Genomic DNA, 21,549 nt, shown 5'->3' on the forward strand with positions numbered 1-21,549 from the left:
AACATAACGATATAGTACATATTACCCGATTTTGGTAAGAAAAAGGGCAGCTGAGATTCTCAAAAACAGAAGTAAGTTATACCCTGATTTCATGTTTTAAGTACAATGTATATTCTTATGTCGCTTCAAAAGTATAATGTAAATTTAAGGGTGTTGTTTATCTATATCACAAGATAAACTGTATTTCCTTTTTAACAGGAAATAAGTAGAACGAATTTTCGAATTATTTCTTTGTAAAATTCACAAACAACGATTGCGATCTGAAAACTTTAAAAACTTTAAAGTGTACTTTATTTAAATATGTTTTGGTATGGAATTCGTCCTCTTTTTTTTTTTTATCTTTAATGATTGTAGCATGTTCCCCGGGACATTTTGGGTATAACTGCGCAGAAACATGTACGGGATGTTTGGATGAAGATTGTGAAAAAAATTCTGGTAACTGTACAAAATTTGGATGTCGTAATGATTATACAGGATATAGATGCCATCTGCGAGGTAAAGAGAAGTTAAAAAAGCCTTGCTTTAGTTGGAGTCTTGTATCAATTTTGTTTACCTACAAGTTTGAAACTTCTTGGAGGTGAATGTTCAATAGTATGTTTTGAAAGAGCAATGCAAAAATCCATTAATCACCAGTAGACAATTCTTGTTACTCAAATAAAGACATGTATGACATGTGTGATATTAAAATTCAAAAGTTTAAAAAAATGAAATTTCACAATCAATGTTATATTTGTCTTTTGAAATAAATATTAGTTCACAAATAACAAATTCATTGCCTTTCTTGAGGTATCAAATTGATCTATTTTTTGTAAAGTGAACAATTCGAACAATTGTCCTTCAAATTTCTTTAATTTGGCTTCATAGAAAATTATGAAAACGTAAGAAGACTTGTTTTGTATGAGCTTTTAGTGAGCTTTCAGAAAATACTATTCATAAAAACCGAATAAAATATAATTCGAACATGCATTATTTCTTTGATATTTTTGGTAGTGTTATTTTTATCAAAATACATATGTTTGTTCTAGCAATTCCTGATATATAAATACCAAAGAACCCAGATTATATACTTTAGGACCCCTGCATTTTAACAGCCTCACTTAACCAGGGTAAAAACAAATGAGTTTAAACTCCCATAGATTTACATATTTAAATGACCAGCACAATTGTTATTACCTGATACGCAAGATCATAATACATAATGCATCATTATCGTATATTCAGTTTACAGACTACCATGTGTTGAATTATATATGTGATATTCATTTGTACTGTATTCCTGTCACGCAGTGTTGTCATTTTATCGGTATTTTTAACATTGCCATATAAGCGGGAGGTTTGGCTAGCCATAAAACCAGGTGCAACCCACCATTTTTTCTTAAAATGTCCTGTACCAAGTCAGGAATATGGCAGTTGTTAACAGACAGTCCTTTTCTATATATGTTGGCGTTTGCTTTTGTTGTAGTTCAGTGTTTCTGTTGTTCCGTTGTTTTCCTCTTATAGTTGATGTGTTTCCCTCGGTTTTAGTTTGTTACCCGGATTTGTTTTTGCTTAATCGAATTATGACTATTGAGCAGCGGTATACTACTGTAGCCTTTAGTTATACAAATTAGAGTGATAATATGAATTGAAAATTATTGATGTGATTGATACAAATTAGATCTTTAATCTGGATATACCTATGTATGGATTAAAAAAAAGATATAGAATGTGTGGTAAGAACTAAAGTAGTATGAAGAATGATATATGAGATTATTTACTAATATACATAATACAGTCATTAATTTAAATATCGATTACAATAAAAAATATTAGGAGTTTTCTCTCTGCCAAAAATATCTAGATTCTTTTCACAAAGTATACCCTAAGATATAATAAATTAAGGTTATTACATATGAAATCGAACACACCTTTAAACTCAGAGCAGTAAAACTAGAATATCTTTTCCTATATTTGTTTGATAAAGAGTTCAACTTTCGCTATGCATATATACTTTATATCCAAGCATATAAATATATAAATATTAGGAATTTTGGGTCCTCAATGCTCTTTAACTTCGTACTTTATTTGGCCTTTTGAAATTGTTTGATTCGAGCGTCACTGATGAGTCTTTAGTAGACGAAACGCGAGTCTGGCGTACAAAATTTCAATCCTTGTATCTATGATAAGTTTATTTTCAACAAGTGTCTCGTTAATTATTAATACAAAGATGTAAATTTCTGACAACTGTTTCTATCAATTCCATTGAAATTCTTTAACTTTTCTATTAATATTCATTTTACTGAGGTTAAGCCAATTTTTTTCCCAATTCATGTACTCGCTTTACAAATTTTCTCATTTTGTTTCACACTTAAAGGTTTCAGTTCTGCTTTGATTTTAATGATTTTTCTATCTGGAGTTTAAAAGTGCGTTGGACATCGGTGTTTTTTTTTTTAAATGTTCAAGAATGTTTGTGGTATGGAATGTTTAATTCGTCAGTTTTCCGAAATACGGTTACATTTATCTGTAAGGTGTTGGTTTATTCATAGCATGATTTAAAAGCCTTAGTATTATCGTCCCATATATTACCAGTAGTTTTTATTTGATTTTTTAAAAGAGGTATAAAATGAAGATCTGCCCTGAAATAAATTTTTTGAGTTTCCAAATGATCGCAGTTTCTTTCCATCTATTTTGTTTAACTTAGCCTGTGTGAGCCCTGTCAACGTTTAACACTATCTTAAATTTTTGTACAAAGACAGCACACAAGAAAACTTCAACTTTAAGATATTTCCAAAAAAATACATCCATCAATCTCGTCGAATAAAAGACGAAGGTGCTGCTAATACAATACGACCTGTTGTTCTCCAATCTTGAAGTTTGTACTTTCCTTATTGGATTAATGTTTGTTTTTAAACAGCAATGTCTCAAAAAACTTCATTTTCACAAGAGAATGAAAAAGGTATATACCAAATTAGCCTGATCGCCGTGTTTGTACTTACATGAGCAACACGATGAGTGCCACATTTCAAGTAGGATCTGCATACCTTTTCCAGCACCTGAGATCTCTCCCGGTTTTTGGTGGGGCTCGTGTTTTTTCGTAGTATAACGTTTTATGTATGGCATTGTCAGTTATGATATGAAAATTAAATTATGAGCTTGAATATCCCTTTCGTATCTTTTGCCTCTCTTTTATAAACTCCCCCTAAAAAGCTTTTACATTTTTTGTACTTGTGACTTAGTAGTGTGTAAAGTAAGCATACGCATAGTTGTCTTTGTTTTATATACTTTCTTGTTAAAATATTTGTACGATACCTTTGATTTTGTTAAATGTACTTTGTAGATACGATCCCTTTAAAGAACGACAAGGCACAGTCAACAATTATTGGAGGAGTTATTGGAGCAATTGTGGCTGTCTTTGCAATTATATTAGTTGGAATATTAATTTACAGGTATCTTCGATTAATATCAAATATCTATAACCATTTACATGTGTATTTTATTTTCGATATACTTCCAAATCTTTAAAAAAAAATGTATGTACGTAAAAAGGAATTGCTTATACATTGTTGGATCATGATTTCTCTTTATAACATTTAGATTGGAGAGCTGAAATACAAACGTAACGCTAAAAATTATTTCTTGCATGAATGTATATTTTTTCCATATTTTATCATAATTGACGACTTTCAAAAAATATTTTTAATTCGACAACAATTTTCTTCAACACTTAATAATTATTTCTAAATATTTAACTTGTATCTTACTTGGACGTTGTTATCTATTGATATAATTTATCTTTGCATAGCACAGTCTAATAAACAGTGACTTTAAACAATGGTATAGATGATTTATCGGTAAAAAAAAAAATATAATAATAATAATACTATGCAAAGCAATGTTCTTCCGTCTACAATTCCAATTTCTAAGCTCAAATGAATGCTAGTGTTTTATGGCCGAATCTCTTAATCATTCACATATTGATTTTGATATTCATCCTTATGTTGTACAAGATATCTTTGTGATGAGTCTCTTGCCAACCCTTTTTTAAAAATTGATTCCAATGATGTTACTTGAAGTATGGTTAGTTAATTGTTGTTTGGTTAACGTCCAGTGACAAATATGTCATGCATACTGCATACTCATGCGTGACACTCACCCTTATACGAGGCATCGGATTTCACGCCCCGATCCGACAGAACGTTGCTGTTTATGTATATATTCTACACTGCCAGGGAGCGTCCCACTTTAACAAAAGTTTTACTGCCGGATTGTTTAAGTCCAGGGATTACCATATTTCTATAACCCGGTCAATCTTTGGGGTGTATTGAAGAATGTATTCAGATTTGTATAAATTTCAAGAATTTTCAAATTTGTCTTTCCGGGTATGTTCGTTTCTGTGTGTGTTACATTTTAATGTTGTGTTTTTGTTGTGTCGTTGTTCTCCTCTGATATTTGATGCGTTTCCCTCAGTTTTAGTTTGTAACCCGGATTTGTTTTTATCTCCATCGATTTATGAGTTTCGAACAGCGGTATACTACTGTTGCCTTTATTGAAAACAGAATATTATGCCAAAATTTTATATATTTCGACGAAATGTCTTAGATTTATAATACAACGTTTTGATAGATTGCAGTAAGCTCCCTTTGTCGCAATCATCACGTTTGTCATTTCAAAATTGTGAAACATAGGTACTTTTTTTAGTTTGGTATAAGTTTAAAGACATCCACGTGAAAAATTTAACATAAATGTATGATTAACAAAAAAGTAATAAAATTGCTTAAAGAATGATAATGTCACAACTGTCACATAAATGGAAGTGTCATACGCTTATAGCACAGCTTTTGATAACAGATGGTAAGAGGCTCCCCCTAGGCATAGCTAAAACAAAGGATAGCCTAGGCCTATGGTTAATAATAAAATGTTTTAATAGATACAATTAGACATGATCTCACTTCTAAAACTTCACTAGACAAGAATTACATACACTACATATTTTACAATAGGAAACGTACAAATGGGCCTGGTAAACCAATTAGAGGCAAACAGTTTTCAAATGATGTAGAAGAAATGTGTAATCCAGGTATTTTCGTATTATATACTTAAATATAAAAATAAATTCTAATTAATAAAATGTCAAAGTAATATCAAAACCAAGTGGTGAAAAAATATCATGATTAAGTATAAAAAGATGAAAAGAATGAAGATGTTTTGTTTGTTAAATATGAACGATATTAGTAGTTCTTTAACAAAATTTTAATAAGAGAAGAATGTCTTTACGTTTGTCCAAAAATTTCTATTTAGATATCACAATTTTTATCAAGAAGTTTAATCCATTAATTTACTTTATGAAAATAAAAAAAACACTATGAGAAATAAAAATTATTATGATTAGCATTTCCATCTCAAGCTAAATGTTTGATGAAAAGACTTTAAATCTCAGTTTGACTAAAGGCTATTCCAAAGCGTATATATAGACATTTACCTTTGAACAGATGGGACTTTTGGTTTTTTTTTGTCGTCCAGATTGATACTAGAGTTCCATGTACAGCTACTTGTATAGATTTTGTATTCCCACTGTTTGATTTTGATGAAAGAATTGATTTGCTTCAATCTTTAGATGATTAAAATATTGTGATATATTTTACACAGTTTTTTTTTCAGGATATTCCAAAGAAACATTTGAAATTCCACAATACGCACATGTAGAAAAAGAAAATCAAATGTCATTTAAAGGACTGGATGATTGCCGAGAAGATTCTGTTGAGTTAAGAAACGTGTCAACGAATGAAAATGTGTATGCCAATGGTCCTAGACCTGATAATCGTTATTCGAATACAGAGTCAAAAGATGTTGAAAATTTATATTCAAATACAGAGACAAAAAACATATTTTCAGAATACAATATTTCCATTGGCAACTTACCAAGCATTGCTAAAATAAAACGAAAAAATAACGCATTTAAAAAGGAATATTCTGTACGTGGCTGAGTATATTATAGTGTGTGTGTGTGATATACATTTCAAACTTTATAAGGCGATTATTAGATAGAGCAAACGAAAATAAAACTTTGTAAATTTCGTACGTCAGAAACGCTTTTCTTGATTAACCTTCATCCAAAACTCCCAAATTACAAAATTTGAAGGCCAAGGGTGTAAATACATTTATTTCTTATGGATCACGAATATTGCAATCTGATTAATTAATACCCGGATATAAAAAACATCACCTCCCAGTTCACCTGGGGATAAAATTTTGCCAAAATTTCTTCAAAAAAAAAAAAAAATTAAAAAAATATCAGAAAAAATAAAGGAGTAGGTCCAGTAAGACCCTTTTTGCCCCAAAATATAGCAGTTTTACAAAATTGTTAAAATGTAAACTTTTAGCTATTTATTGGAAAGTAGAATACTTCTGCTACATAAATATGGACACTTTTTGACAATACAATGCATTTATATCGGGTACTAGCATCATTGAGTCATGCTAAATTACTGAAATCTTCACAATTTTAGCAGTAGAGTTAAGTTTTAGACGGTTTCCGTCTTAAATGGAAGTGGCCGCATTTGTATTTTCATTCTTAATATTTAAATGCAAGTTGTATTTGATGATAATACATAACATATATAAAGGTTGAGAGTGAACACGGATGCGGCCACTTTCATTTTTGACAAAAACCATCTGAAAAGTGACACATTATGGCATATTTGATAGATTTTTCATATTTAAGCTTGTATCTGAGCGTCTTTAATGATAAAATCAGTTCAAATCTGTCACATAAACTAATTGAATCATCGACTGAAGTAGACATTTAAGTGTCTAAAAAGTGACCAAAATCTTTCATCAGATGAACCTGAAATTTGAGGCCAAAATCGGCCCTTACCGGACCTACTCCTTTTTGCTAAAATCTACCTAAAGAAAAATTTTGGCCAAAAAACAGATTTTGTTTGCAAAGCTCCCAAAAATTGAAAAAAAGGTAATATTGTACAATGTGCAGCAACATCGGTGTTGAAAAAAAATGTGTAATGGAAGTTCTTCATGAGAATTTTTCAATCTTATTCCCAAGTATTTAAACCATTGTGGTGACGTCAGCCTATTCATTTACCGTGGATTCTTTTTCTAGAATCAACGCTTCCTAAATCTGCCGCTGAAATTGACTCACCAAATTATATTTAATTGTTTCCTTTGTGTGCCTAATTTCATTAAGTTTGAATTGGCTAATTTACTGATTTCTGTTCACTAATGGAATTAATTTAAAAACTTACCTTTAATTTTTGTAATTTTTATATGCCTTCACTGGGAATCGAACCCTTCCTTGAAATCTGTTATGTGTGACTGACATCAACACACCGACGAAACCTCTCGGCTACCAATGGGTTACACTATAGATGTTTATTTCATATATTTTAATGAACATCTGATATACATCGGTTCATAGGACACACAGGGCTTGTATCTTTATATAGACACAATAGGCAGTCGTATAGTATGAGTTGGTAGCCGCGAGGTTAGCATGGTTAAATCAATGCGTTAAGGATCGGGATTTGTCGGTTTAGGTTCGAATCCCTGTATTCTCTCTGTTGTTCCAATTCTTAAGCTATCCTTGTTTTTTTCTAATTTTGCATGTTATAGCGGATATTTTTGTAATAATAGCGAGTTTTACCGTTTTTTTATATATTATTATCGGCTATTTCACATGTTTGAAACAAAAATGATTACATTCTATTTGTCAATTATTGTTTTATAAATATAGTATGATTTCATCTGTTTTACTACATAATTTTACAAAGGTTTGTTCGCAAATTCCTATGCGAGAAAATCGTGATGTGCCTAGAGTGTTAGAAAAGTTTCGATAACATACTTATTATATATACTTTATTTATGCTTTTTGGTCGGGTTGTTGTCTCTTTGACACGTTCCCCATTTCCATTTTCAATTTTATTAGAAATAATTTCGAATATGTCTTATTTTGTATAAACAGATAATATTCATATGCCTGGTAATATAAAGATCTTTAAAGGTAGAAGTGTTATATTTGTATTTTGTTAACCAATTAATTGTGATCTGAGATTTATCAATGCATCGTTGGACACGATAACATGGTTATTTAAACTCACTTACAATACCTTCTAATTAAGAAAAGGCTTTAATTTTGAAAAGAAATTAACACAATAGTTTAAGTTATAGATACAATGGATAAGCGTAGATTCATGAAAAACAAACCATTCGCCCTCCGGGCTCATGGTTTCTTTTTCAAGAATCCACGCTTATCCATTGTATCTATATAACATAAATAAGGAAAGGAACGATTGATAATAAATAAAATCGTCCTAAACACGCATGAAATATTTGCCACTGAAATTTAAGCAACCAACAATCAATCATAAGAAGTAAGTTCATTATCTTGATGTAAATAGGGGTGTACGGAAATTTACCCCATGTTGAAAATTTATAAACCCTTCGGCTGCGCCTCAGGGTGTATGAACTTTAATTTCAACACCGGGGCGAAATTCTGTACATCCCTGATTACACCAAGATAACTGATATTGTAGATACTTGAGAAGTAATATAAATGAAAGATACTTTCTTAAATTAAATTTTGCTGTAATAAACGGTGATGATTGAAATAGAATTAGGTTTGAAGTTTAAAGCGAAACTTCTTATCACTGCGTAGTAATAAGAAGATAAATTAATTCATAATTGATAAGACACTTTTATCAATGTTAGAAAAGCGCATCTGAAGTTTATTTTATGAATTGCGAAGAAATTAGAAAGAGAAGTCAAATTCTAAAAATATTAATATATATAGTCAACAACTTAGATAGTTTGACTTCTAACAGTCGAATGTCTGACAAATAAGTTAATGACTCAAAGTTAATCAAAAAAAATAATCTTAAATGAAAACGAAATCACAAATACCTCGAGTAAAAAATAAAGTAAACCAAAAATCTTTATTGATGAAAAAACCCACACCATCCATAAAGGTAGTTAGTTTCAACATATTTAATTTTCTAAGACAGATGGATTAGGCACACATTATACAATTCAGAATTACCCTCCGAATGTACTTCAAAAACGAATATAAAATGCTTATAATAAATTAGCCTCTAAAGGTGTCATTCTTAGTTTTGCTGATGATGTATATATTTATCAAGCTCTTCTCCCAACCTCTCCAATCAAAGGTAAGGGTCTATTTTAACAAGTCAAAAGTTACATGCCAAGCGAATGGATAAACATAACAAGTAAAATGACAAATAAGAACAGTAAAAAATTGAATGAGAACTTATAAAAATTCAAACTCGCTTCAAAAAAACGGTAGTTTTTAGACACACGATATACAAAGTAAGTTGTAGTACTTCGTTAAAATAATACTTTTGAATAGATAAAAAATGTAGAGTACTGAAAAATTGCAGACTCACAACTAGAGAACATATTCTATAACTTTTTTTTATCAAGACACAAGGGTACCCGGTTTGATTCCGATAGTCTTTGTGCTAGTTGAGAATATAAAATCGAGAAATATACAACAAACAAAATGTAAAAGAAATGACACACAAATCAGTAACAACAAGCAAACTAAGAGATCTTCAACAACTTACAATGAAAAAAAAAAATACCACATGCAATTTTGGATATCATTTCACAAATTAATCATTTTAAAATTATAGGTGCATTTTTCTTTATTTCTTTAGATTATCATTGTAAGATTTTGAGTGTTTTTGGAAATGACATTGCTGTCAAATATATAATGTTAATTAGAATGTAACGTGTTTGTTCAGATTGCAGATGAAACGATTCTGTGTATCTTCAATCAAAATATTTTAAGCATACTTAATTAACATAAAGTGTACTATAAAATCATGTAAAAAGATATTTTACATGTATGAATTAACCAAAGCTAATAATTTTTTTAGGTTTTGTTTGTTTGTTTTCTTTTCTTTGACGAACTTAGATTAGGATAAGTCAGAGGAAAAATTACAGTTTAGATCTTTATCGTAAATAATTATGATGTTTTTGTAATATTGCAGATGCTACCAATGGGTTCAACTTTTCCACATTTAGAGGGTGAAAGAGGAGAAAATAGAAAGAAGAATCGTTTTCTGACGACATTTCCGTGTAAGATTTATTTAAACTGTAAAGTAAAGCAGAATACTAATATAATATCCTTTATATTACGAGGATGACTCAGTTTAAATAATAATAATGTTTATTCAGGTAAAGGCAATAAAAACAAATGGATAATTAAATTTGGAAACATAGCTAAAAAAAACCTGATAAGATATAATGTTCCTCTGGTATCTTTCGCTCCTCTTATATAGTAATAGATGTGATTATAGGTATATTTAATACCTTAACCCAAGGATGATCCATGAAAGCAACAGAGCTTATTTCCAATGGGGAACTTATATATATAGTGTGGATAATAAAATAAAAAAATATCTTTCAATTATATAGCAATAAAAAGTCTCTATGAATCACAGCTTACAACATTCTTTTAAAAAAGCAATCTAATAAAATATAAAATCTGCATCTGACATTGACATGAGATTACTCATTAGGTGTTGTTTTACTTCAAACTTAACTTTTGTTTTCATTTTACTTGATCTGGCAGACTATTCAAGTTTTTAATTTATTAAAAAAGAAGATTTCACACTTTTTACACTTGGAGCGTAAAACTATAGTCAGTTGTTCTAGTATTCCCGCTAGTGGAAGTTCGTGAAAAAACCCATTTAACTCTTGATTCAGACGAAGTTGTGTCACTTTGTTACAAACATTCAATAATATCAATTTTATAAATTCAATTACAGTGATACGTTTTCTCTGAAGAAGATATAGTATAAACCCTATAACTTTTGTTTGAATGACCTGAAGCTTGTCTTTAAGTTTGTTGGATAAACCTTTATACCAACAAGCACATTCATAATCAAGTTTAAGCTTATTCCAAAGAATATTCTAACGTTATATGCATTATAACATATACATAGACATTTTTTAGATCACACTTTAAAAAAATCGTACAAGAGGTTTAAACTACAAATAAATATATTAAAACCCATCATTTGAATTTAAAAGAAATATATTAACTTCAATATAGTGTCTATAAATGAAGTTCTTAAAAATTCATAACTACAGTCTGCTTTTGTGTTATTTTCGTTTTTGGTTTTGTGCAGAATATGTTATTTCAACCATTTCAACACTGAATAACATATGTTTGTATTACAAAGTTAAAGACGGTTAAGCAAATAGGAAATATTTGACCTCACATCATAATATTTTGATTGTACCAGTAAGATTATACACTGTAATAAATGTATGTTCTGGCTGGTGATCAAACGAAGAGTTGCTTGCCACGAGGGTCATCTGTGACACCCTCAAAAGTAATCTGTCAGGAATCTATTATCCAGGAATGTACTGCTAATTCTGCATGACGACACCAGATGAAAATATGATAATTTAGTTGAATAAGCAACTGTAACTTTCTTTGGTGAAAATATCTGACTGTCTTTAATCAAACTTGTGAACGATTTCTATATTTTATCCGGTTCTTCTAATGTTTTAATTCGAATGATAATGCATTCAAGATTTTGAGACTCTGTGATTATTTTATAAGGAGTCCAAAACGTGATTCCCTTGAATCTGTTTTCCCCGAATTGTAAAATAAAAACAAAAAAACGTTTTGATACTAAGAACTAAAGGTAAAAATGCATTTAGTGACTAGTATAATAGTTGATCAGTCGGATATATAAAAGTATGCACTTTTGACAATAAGGTTCGGAGATATTGAACATTTTCTTACAAAAAAATGTATTTTAACACATCTTTGAACACATTAGTGGCGGAAAAATACAGCTTTTTAAGGGAGCATCAATTTTTAGATGATTTAAGAAATTGTTCTTTAATATAATTAAAGTTTAACAACTCAAATAACAAAAGAAAATATTATTCTACTTGATTAGTGGATTACAAGGAATTTCAAGGATCATAGTATCCGCAACTTAAAGACAAATCCCGCTATTGTTTCTGCGCATTCTGCCTTGCGACGCCATTGTTCCGTTTTTTTTCTATGACGTGCGTCAATTTTTCCGCGAAACGTTTTAAAAGACGTCGGCGCCGATAAACTATATGCTATAGCGGCCATGATGGCTCGATTTAAGGGTCGCTTTGTACGACAACAGGAGAAAGACAGACGTGTACAGTTATCTGAACTCGTTTCCGATAGAAATGTTGCCGATCATACGAAAAACACAGAGGCTACGGACACATATCAGTCTATCTGGCTACCAGGAGAAAGACGGATATTTGAGCAATCCCATGTTTCAAAAGATCTGAAAGCAGGATGCACCGACTGTGGGAGTAACTTGCATATTACAGACATAGTGTCTAAGAAAATTGTGGTTTAGGCTTTTTTATGTATATTCTTTGCGAATGTGGAAGTATGAATGCTATCAAATCAGGAAAAGTCCATCATGATGCTTCAAAGTTTAAAACCAGACCCATCTTTGATATTAATTCTACAGCTGCAATTGGTAAGTTTATAGTGTTCATGCTTACACACATATAATATATCCAATATAATTCACAATACCATATTGTTTCTGCATCGAATTCTGAATTGCCGAAATAAATAACGGCGTACACATTTTGATGTGGCTTTATTTTATTTTCATATGAAATGTAACCTTTGAAGCAACAGACGTAAAGCAGTAGACAATATATTCTATGATTACACTTCTAACCGTTTTGATCGAGTATTGTACTTTTATTCTTTGTATAAATATTTACATGTTAAAAACAACATTAAACACAACTGTAGTTAAATAAACAACAATGTCATTTTATTTTGAACATCTAACGTTTTGTATGTGACGTCATCAAACAGGGTGCTTAAAGTGACGTCACAGTAAGCATAAGCAAGTACCCGAATAGTGTAAAATGTTAAATTATAGTATCGTTAAATCATCCCAATTTTCAAAACGAAAATTGTGCGAACGAAGAGTTTTTGAAAATATGGTGTACAGATTAATGGACAGGTTAATTATTCCTTATTTAATGAGCAATATCTATCTAGAGATATATATTAGGCTGCTAGCAGTCGGATCGACATTAAGATTTTATACTTAAAAGAAATACATATTTTGAATAATTAATAATTAAAACATCGATAACTTTTGAAGTTTGTAGGATAGTTTTTTCATTTGCACTCAGACCACATCTCCCTATTTTTATAAAACAGCATTCTTTAAACAGTGCGTAATGAGTAAAAAAAAGATGTCGAAAATCATTATGTGACCCCTAGAATTGATTATAGTAAACTATCGTTATCAAATCCCGATCTTTTGATATAGATATGCCCTCAAAAGTAACTTAATGATTTTTTTTGTCGATGTGTACGAATGGTTAAAATTGCAATTTTGATATCAGAAACATATATGCAAAAGTAACCTATACGACCTATACCGCTAAAATGACCACAAGACCTTCCTGGTATTTATTTGTATATGCATACAATTAAGTTGACCCGTAAACTAGTATTAGAAACGCATTTTTTTCAAAACTATTTCCCCGGAAACATTTCATGGTTGATATTTACGTATTTGTGAATGGATCCTGCTATTCAAAGACGACAAAAATCCCATAGAGAGGGTCCCGGTACTTTACTATACCTTCAAGATCATTAAAGCTTCATTGAATAAAATACGCCGTATTTTTGTTATTCATTTTGTATGCGCATTTTTTTTTTACATCCGAGGTGATTTTTATAATATTATACTAGAACACACCCGCGATATTGATAAGCAAAAATGATCGACAAGATAAGATGTTCAACAACAATGGAATGGAGTTAATATTGTCCTTAAATGTTGATCTTAAATTGTCTGTTTACATGGTTTACTTTTACAAAAACTAGAACACACTCGTGATATCGCGGGTCCGTGACTGAATTAAAGTATATATAGCTAAGCCTTATTTAAGCCTGGATTTTTAGTATTGGTATTGTCATCTGATAAAGTCATGCTGATTATAAGATGCACAGTTTTCTCTACTTTCAAAATCTTTCTGTTTGAACCCGTCGTCCTGGAAATTATTAATTATTGGTAATATTAATTATTTTGAAAACAAATTGGTCTGGAATGGTTTATTTTTTAATCAACAGCCTTGTCCTATAGACAAGACAAATACTTTATTAAAGTCTCACCACTTGATACATATAAAATATACAGCTTTTTAAAACACAAGTTAACAACAAGAGCCACTCTATAAAGAGTTATGAGGGACTATAAAACAATTTTTCTTAAATTATAATACAAATACAAGTCAACTATCATGAGTATAAAATACATTTTCGCTTTATTAAAATTTCATAGCAGATTTTGGCAGTATAAAATACCATATTTTCATCCTATATTAGTTTTAAATAAAGATGAATTCTTTGTACCTATACGCCTTATTTTAAGTCTAGGGTTTTAGTAATCGTATTGTCATCTTATAAAGTCATGCTGATTAAAATACTACAAAATGAAACAATGTGACAATGATTGAATTTAGTAGTGTCAAGCCTGTGATTATGACCCGTGTATATAGCAAATCCTAAATACACCGTTTGGTGGTGCGCCTGTCAGATGCGGAACGTACAGATAAGGGAATAGGTAACAGGTGAACATATACTTTTGGTATCGGTATCGGATTCGACCCGGAACTTGTTAATTATTGGCAATATTAATTATATGGAAAACAAAAGGGTCTGGAATGGTGTAACTTTTAATCAACACCATTGTCCTATGTTAGCTATATATAAAGTTGAATTCTTTGATTTGTCATTTTTACCCCATGATGGCTAACAGATTGGACCTCGTTATTTTAGTATTATAGATGATACTAAGAGGGGACCCGCTCTTGTGACCCTCCCCCTAAATCCGCCACGGCTAAAGCTTTATATTTTAATCGGTAGAAGACCTGGATGCGTCAAATCTTACTGTCCATTGTCCTTGAACTCATTTTCATGCTTCAGTGATTGCTTGAAAAAAAATATATATTGTGTTTTTTTTTTGTCAAGTGCAATTCTCAATCATAATTTTAAGTTTATTTGGTGTATGGCATGGGTTTCTTGTTACGTCTACATGTCCGTCAGACAAGGTTCGCCTGACGTCGACCTCATTTCATGGATCAACCACTACGTGATAAAGTCCGTTTCTCAATATACTATAATTGTAGGCCGACGATATTTGGTGTAAATATGGAATAATTGTAAGATGTTCTTTTCTTTCTGACAGGATTTATCTGACCTAGCTAGACTCTATTCTCATTGATCTTTGAAATTGTTAAGTATATGTGAAACTTGTAGAAAAATCCTTTATAAATCTTTTAAACTTTTAAAACATTAAATCATTAACCAGCAAAGGAGGCGAGATATTCCAGCGCGATACTCTTGTTCTTTTTTCACAGCAATGTACGACACCCGATTTGGAGAACACAAAACAGATAGATTTTTAGCAGATTTAAATATCCCTGGAATCAGTGCATCATCATTGGCGAAGCGTGAAAAAGAAGTTTCAAGATCGATCAAAAAAGTTACCGATGAGTCCCTTGACAGATCATTAGAAGAAGAGAGGAATGCGTCCTTTTCAAGGTAACTTAATCTTACTTCGTTTGTTATCATGGGACGATCCAGTTTCCATAAACTTTTCCCGAGGTTACAAGTGATATGAAAAAAAAAACAAAGTCTTTTCTGGCGATAGCTCTAAACTCATTTTAAATCGAAAAAAAGTCAGGGGAAACGCTGTTATAAATTTTTGTTTTAGTACGTGTCATTTTCTTTCAAATTTATTTTTAAAGTACACTAGACTTAGTATATAAAAATAAGAAGAAACGGTAGCTTCCCATTGAGAAAACTATCCATCAGAAACCAAATGACACAAACGTAACCAGGTCACTTTATGGCCTTCAACAATAATCAAACCCTGAACATATAGTAAGCTAAAAAAAACGCGATATACCGCAACCAACGACAACCACTCAATTACAGGATACGGACAAGTGCCTTTTTATACGACCGCAAAAATTTAAAAATTTTTGGTCATATATTGGTATCACGTCGTCGTCGTCGTCGTCGTCAGCGTCGTTCGAAGACGAATGATTTCCGGATAATAACTTTAGTATAAGTAAATAGAAATCAATACCATTTTAACAAAAGGTTTATAACCACTAAAGGAAAGTTGGGATTGATTTTGGGGGTTTTGGTTCCAACAGTTTAGGAATTAGGGGCCAAAAGGGTCCAAAAATTAAACTTTGTTTGATTTCATCAAAAATTGAATTATTGCTTTTCTTTGATATGCCGAATCTGAACATGTAACTTAGAGTATTGATTATTAAACTTTGTTTAATTTTAACAAAAAATGAATATCTGGGGTTCTTTGATATGCTGAATCTAACCATGTATTCAGATTTTTGATATTTGGGCCCCGTTATCAAATTGGTCCACATTGAGGTCTAAAGGGTCCAAAATTGAACTTTATTTGATTTCATCAAAAATTGAATTCTTGGGGTTCTGTGATATGCTGTATCTAACCATGTATTTAGATTTTGGATATCGGACCATAAAAAGTAATTGTCCAATTTAAAATTTTTAAGTTCTTAGACCACATTCATTCTGTGTCAGAAACCTATGCTGTGTCAACTATTTAATCACAATCCAAATTCAGAGCTGTATCAAGCTTGAATGCTGTGTCCATACTTGCCCCAACTGTTCAGGGTTCGACCTATGCGGTCGTATCAAGCTGCGCCCTGCGGAGCATTTTATTAACTGCTATATAAATAATCTTGCGAGATACATATTTATGAAAGCATATACTATACTATATGTACATATTGGAATCTGCTAAGAATATATTTAAAACAGATGATCAACTAGCACTTTTTAAAAGTATAAACGATTTTTCCAACAAATTCACAAATACACTTTGCATTAAAAAAATTATGACCTCTATATGAGTGATTTGTACGTAGACGGTAAGTGTCTGAATGCAGTTTTATTTTAACCCGTTTTCGGTACTTTGTAACTGGTCATCACGACTAGATAAATGATTATAACGACTTATTTAACTCATATTAACGACTTAAATAACTTGTTATAACGAGATACTTAGTCGTTATACAAGTTGGCTTACTCGTAATATCTATTTATCTAAATCGTAATGAAAAGGTACTAAGTCACAATAACGAATAATCAAGTCGTTATTATGAGGAGTAAGTTTAGAAAACGAATGCGTTATGACAAGTTAGCTAAGACCGTTAAATCGATTCACATAAGTTGCCATAGCGAGTAAATAAGCCAGGATTACAGATTAGCTAAATGGCAATAACGATTTAGATGATTTGTTAGAGTGACTGAGTTACTAAGCCATGACATCTATGTATCTACATCCTGAAACTAACCGGCTTCTGTAAATTTGAATAAAAAAGGTAAGAGACGTGAACATTTGAATAACTTTATTAAAAGGTGTCACAATCACATGTGTAATAAGGTAGATAATGTCTTACCATTTACTAGTAATTTCCACGGATAAATGACACTGTTTTTTTATAATAAGTTAGGTTATGAAGGTTTGTTTTCATTTTGATAAATCTGTGCCTGTATATTTTCAGCATAAATGAAGAAACAGAAAATGTACCAATAAAAATCGAGTACGATATGGGTTGGCAAAAGAGAGGAAGTGGAAGGAAGTATGACTCTATGTCAGGTGTTGGGGTGGCTATAGGGAAAGAAACCGGTAAAGTGCTGGAACGTGAAATACGGTCAAAGAATTGTAGAACATGTTCATATTGGGAAGGCAAGGGAGTAGAGGCAGCACAACACGACTGCCCAAGAAATTGGTATGGGACATCAAAAGGCATGGAACCTGATGTAGGTGTTTCATTAATTAAAAAATTAGAAGAAAAGAAATGTACGGTGTCAACTCTCATAATGGACGACGATGCCACCACAATGTCAAAAATTCGACAAAATATTGACCATGACATCACTAAATGGAGTGACATTAAGCATGTACAGAATAGCCTTGGTAAAAAATTAAGTCTTACCAACATCATATAAAAAATCCATAAGAAATGATGATATAGCACATCTCATGAAATGTTTTACGTATGCAGTTCACAGTAATAAGAACAATAAACAACAAATGCAAAAAGATTTGTCTGCCATAGTCCCACATGTTTTCAATGAACACGAAAACTGCAATGTACGATGGTGTAGGTATTTAAAAAATCCAGAAAATTATACTCCAACCATTCAATTGTCAAATCTGGATTTGAAATCTAAGCTAAGCAAAATATTTCAAGATTATGTTGAAAACATAGATAAACTAGTCCCTTGTGCTTCTACAAAGGAGAATGAGTCGTTCAATAACATGTTGACAGCAAAGGCACCAAAAAATAAACATTATTCTGCTTCGTCAAGCTTAGAAGCACGAGTAAATTGTACTGTTGGACAAAAAATTGAGTCTTTCAATTATGTATCAATTGTAAATGTAGAATGTGGGTTATCTCCCGGAAAAGTAACAGAAAAATCAAGCAATCAACCTATTAGAAAGAGGAAACTGCATTCGAGCTATTGTAATTCCAAAGAATTTAAGAAAAAGAAATTAGATAAAAAACGTGTAGATAGAAATGAAAACAATGTTCTAGAGATAAGAGAAGGGGATACGTACAAAACAGAAATTGATATGCTTTGTCAAAACATGCAAGAAACAGACGTTATATCCAATCCTTTGGTTATAGAAGAGCTTAATCCAGTCCAAAATATCCAGACCTCTATTCCATGTGTTTATTTCGATCCTGAAACAACTTCATTATCTCTAAACTGCGACATCGTTCAAATTTCAGCAGTAAATGATATACATGTATTTGATCAATATATTACCCCTTCTTCAGTGATAAGTAAATATGCCTCTGAGGTAACTGGGTTGTCTATGTGTAACAACATATTGTGTTATAATGGCCGTAAAGTCAATTCATGTACACCACAACAAGGTTTACAGAATTTTATCATTTGGTTACAAGAAAATATACCAGAAAAATGCATGTTGATCGGCAAAAAATTTCGATGCACCTAAACTAGTTCTCTGTTTACAGAAATTTCAACTTTACTCATCGTTTGAGGAAAAGGTTCTTGGTTTCGTTGATACACTTCCATTTCTGAATTCAGTATCCAGAATTGAAATCGCATAAACAAGAAGTGCTTGTTTCTACCTTCTTAAAAAAGAATTACAGTGCCCATAATGCATTCGCTGATGTACAAATGCTGAAAGAGTTAGTTGAATTTACTAAGTGTAGCATCACTGAGTTAAGTCCATACTCATTTACCACCACTTCGTGTGCTCTATGCTTAAAACAAAACATTGTATCAAAGGCAAGACTGGTTACCTTAAAGCCTTTAACAGAGAGAAGCGTGATTTCGACAGCAATGGCAAAAAAGATATCGGATAGTGGTCTGGATTTATTTCAACTGCAATTGGCTAAAAGGCGAGATACGGACAATGGCATTAGACTAGTGCTGGCTGAGAAGAATACCAACAGAAAACCTCGTGTTACTGCTTGCAAAAGAGTAGCTACAAAGATTTCAGATTACCTGAATTAATAAAACTAAACATTATTTTTTAAATTTTGTCTGTTTCACTAAGAAAGGCAGCATTTCTTTCATTCATTTAGAATTACTAATTTGTTTACTTTTTTCAAGATAAAGGCCGATCGTTAACAAAAAAAATCACTTCTGAGCGTTGGTACTAGTATATTTTATATGGTCTTTCTGGTTGTTGTAATAATAGATTTTCATCTGTGCTGTATGACTTCCTTTACTTCCATCTAATTCAAGTTGTATCGCCTCCTTGTGGTTTTGACAGTTGAAGGATAAACGCAACCAAATTGTCCTGGTCATTTACAGTACCTCAAAATGCACCTTGCTGATATAAAAATAAGAAGATGTGGTATGATTACCGATGAGACAAATACATGTTTTGATATTTTACTGAAGTGTTATAATTTGAGGTAACCACACGGCATTCAACAATGAGCAAAAACCCATACCGTACAGTAAGCTATAATTTTAGACAAAGTAGTGTAATAGCACACCCAAAAGAATAACTGGAAAAATCAGTTGAAAAAGACGACTTTAAGATCGGCACAAAGCACCAAAATAATTATTACCAAAAAAAAAAAAAATACCTCCAGTCATGAGATATTAGTTCATCACATATATTACAAAATAACAACCGGCAACAATTACGACATGCACATACAAGCTGTGGCCGTCCCATTCACGTAGAAAGTGGTGTAAACGTACACCAAAATATCAAACTGGAAAATCAGTCTGTTGAAAAAGACGACTCTTCAGATAAGCACAAAGCACAAAAAAAAAAAAATACAGAATAAAACTGTCATTGAGGTATTAGTTCATCACATATATATCTTTTAAACACTTCTGTGATGAAAACTTAATGCTGTGTGTAAAACCATAACAATAACAACGATTAAACAAATAACTGTTAACAACACTGCTTTCAGAATTGGCGCAATTTGTTCCCGCCATTTCAATTTTTTTTTACAATATATCTGAATATCTTTTTTTAGAGTACGGTGACCCTACTTTTTTTATTATTATTTTGTTTTATAGATAAAAATGAATATTGTATTGAATTTTTATGAAAAAAACATTGGTCAATTTTTTTAAATTACTATATTTAACCTCCAAATTGCACCATAAAAAGGCGGGAAAATTGTTATAGCAAATTATCGATATTTCTTGTTCTTCAGAAAATGGCAATACGAATAATGTAGTTACTGCAAACAATAAGGTTAACAAAAGAAGCAATTTTCAAGTGATTCGGAGATTTTATAAAATTTTACATGGCAAAGAACTACAAGTCACGATTTTCAAATTCTTCGAAAAAGAGCGCGTTTCAAATCGAAAACGAGGTCGGTGATCCCATTTTTTTTTGGTTTATTTTGAAGCTTTTACATAGGCCAAAGTGTAAATAAAATTTAAAGGAGATATTATTGGTAGATCTGAATAGAAGGATTTGTCTTTAAAGTGGTAGGGACAATTTCCCGAATACTTAGGGTCATTTTCAAAAAGTCCTCCAATCTTAACTTAACTTGATCAAATATCCCTAAGGTTTTTCAAACATTATGTTGTATTTCTCAAAATTTTGTTGATAGTTGAAATATTAAAAACTTTAATATGTATTATTGAGACTATTTGATTTTCAAGTAAAAGCAGGTTTTTTAACAATTTTTGTATTTTTACCCTGAGCGTGATATAAAATCAGGAAAATTTATAAAATAAAATGAACTCTTTCTTAACTGAAAAAGGGGTTGTTTCCTTAAATCCACCTTTCCAGTTCATATGCAATAACTTATTAGAAAAAGAATAAGGTTACGGATGCCAATGAGTCTACTGTCTCCAATGAAAATTGTGTAAACAACTACGTGAAACTGATACGGTGACAAAGAGAAAACTCCGTACCGTATAGTAAGCTATAATAGGCTCCAGGATGACAAAACAAAATGTGAAAAACTTCAAAAACA

General features: G+C 31.3%; 1 protein-coding gene across 1 annotated transcript in view; it reads left to right on the forward strand.

Annotated features, from left to right (window-relative positions):
* The window catches only part of LOC127738590 (receptor-type tyrosine-protein phosphatase alpha-like), an 86,551-nt gene that overhangs the window by 34,958 nt on the left and 30,044 nt on the right, over positions 1-21,549 (forward strand). Inside the window, exons 8-12 of the mRNA XM_052249912.1 lie at positions 355-495; positions 3,317-3,425; positions 4,980-5,056; positions 5,638-5,951; positions 9,999-10,086. Of these exons, the coding sequence (XP_052105872.1) occupies positions 355-495; positions 3,317-3,425; positions 4,980-5,056; positions 5,638-5,951; positions 9,999-10,086 (729 nt within the window). The remainder of the gene's footprint in view (positions 1-354; positions 496-3,316; positions 3,426-4,979; positions 5,057-5,637; positions 5,952-9,998; positions 10,087-21,549) is intronic.

This window comes from Mytilus californianus, unplaced genomic scaffold (assembly GCF_021869535.1).
Source record: "Mytilus californianus isolate M0D057914Y unplaced genomic scaffold, xbMytCali1.0.p SCAF_1, whole genome shotgun sequence".
Taxonomy (NCBI): Eukaryota; Metazoa; Mollusca; class Bivalvia; order Mytilida; family Mytilidae; genus Mytilus; species Mytilus californianus.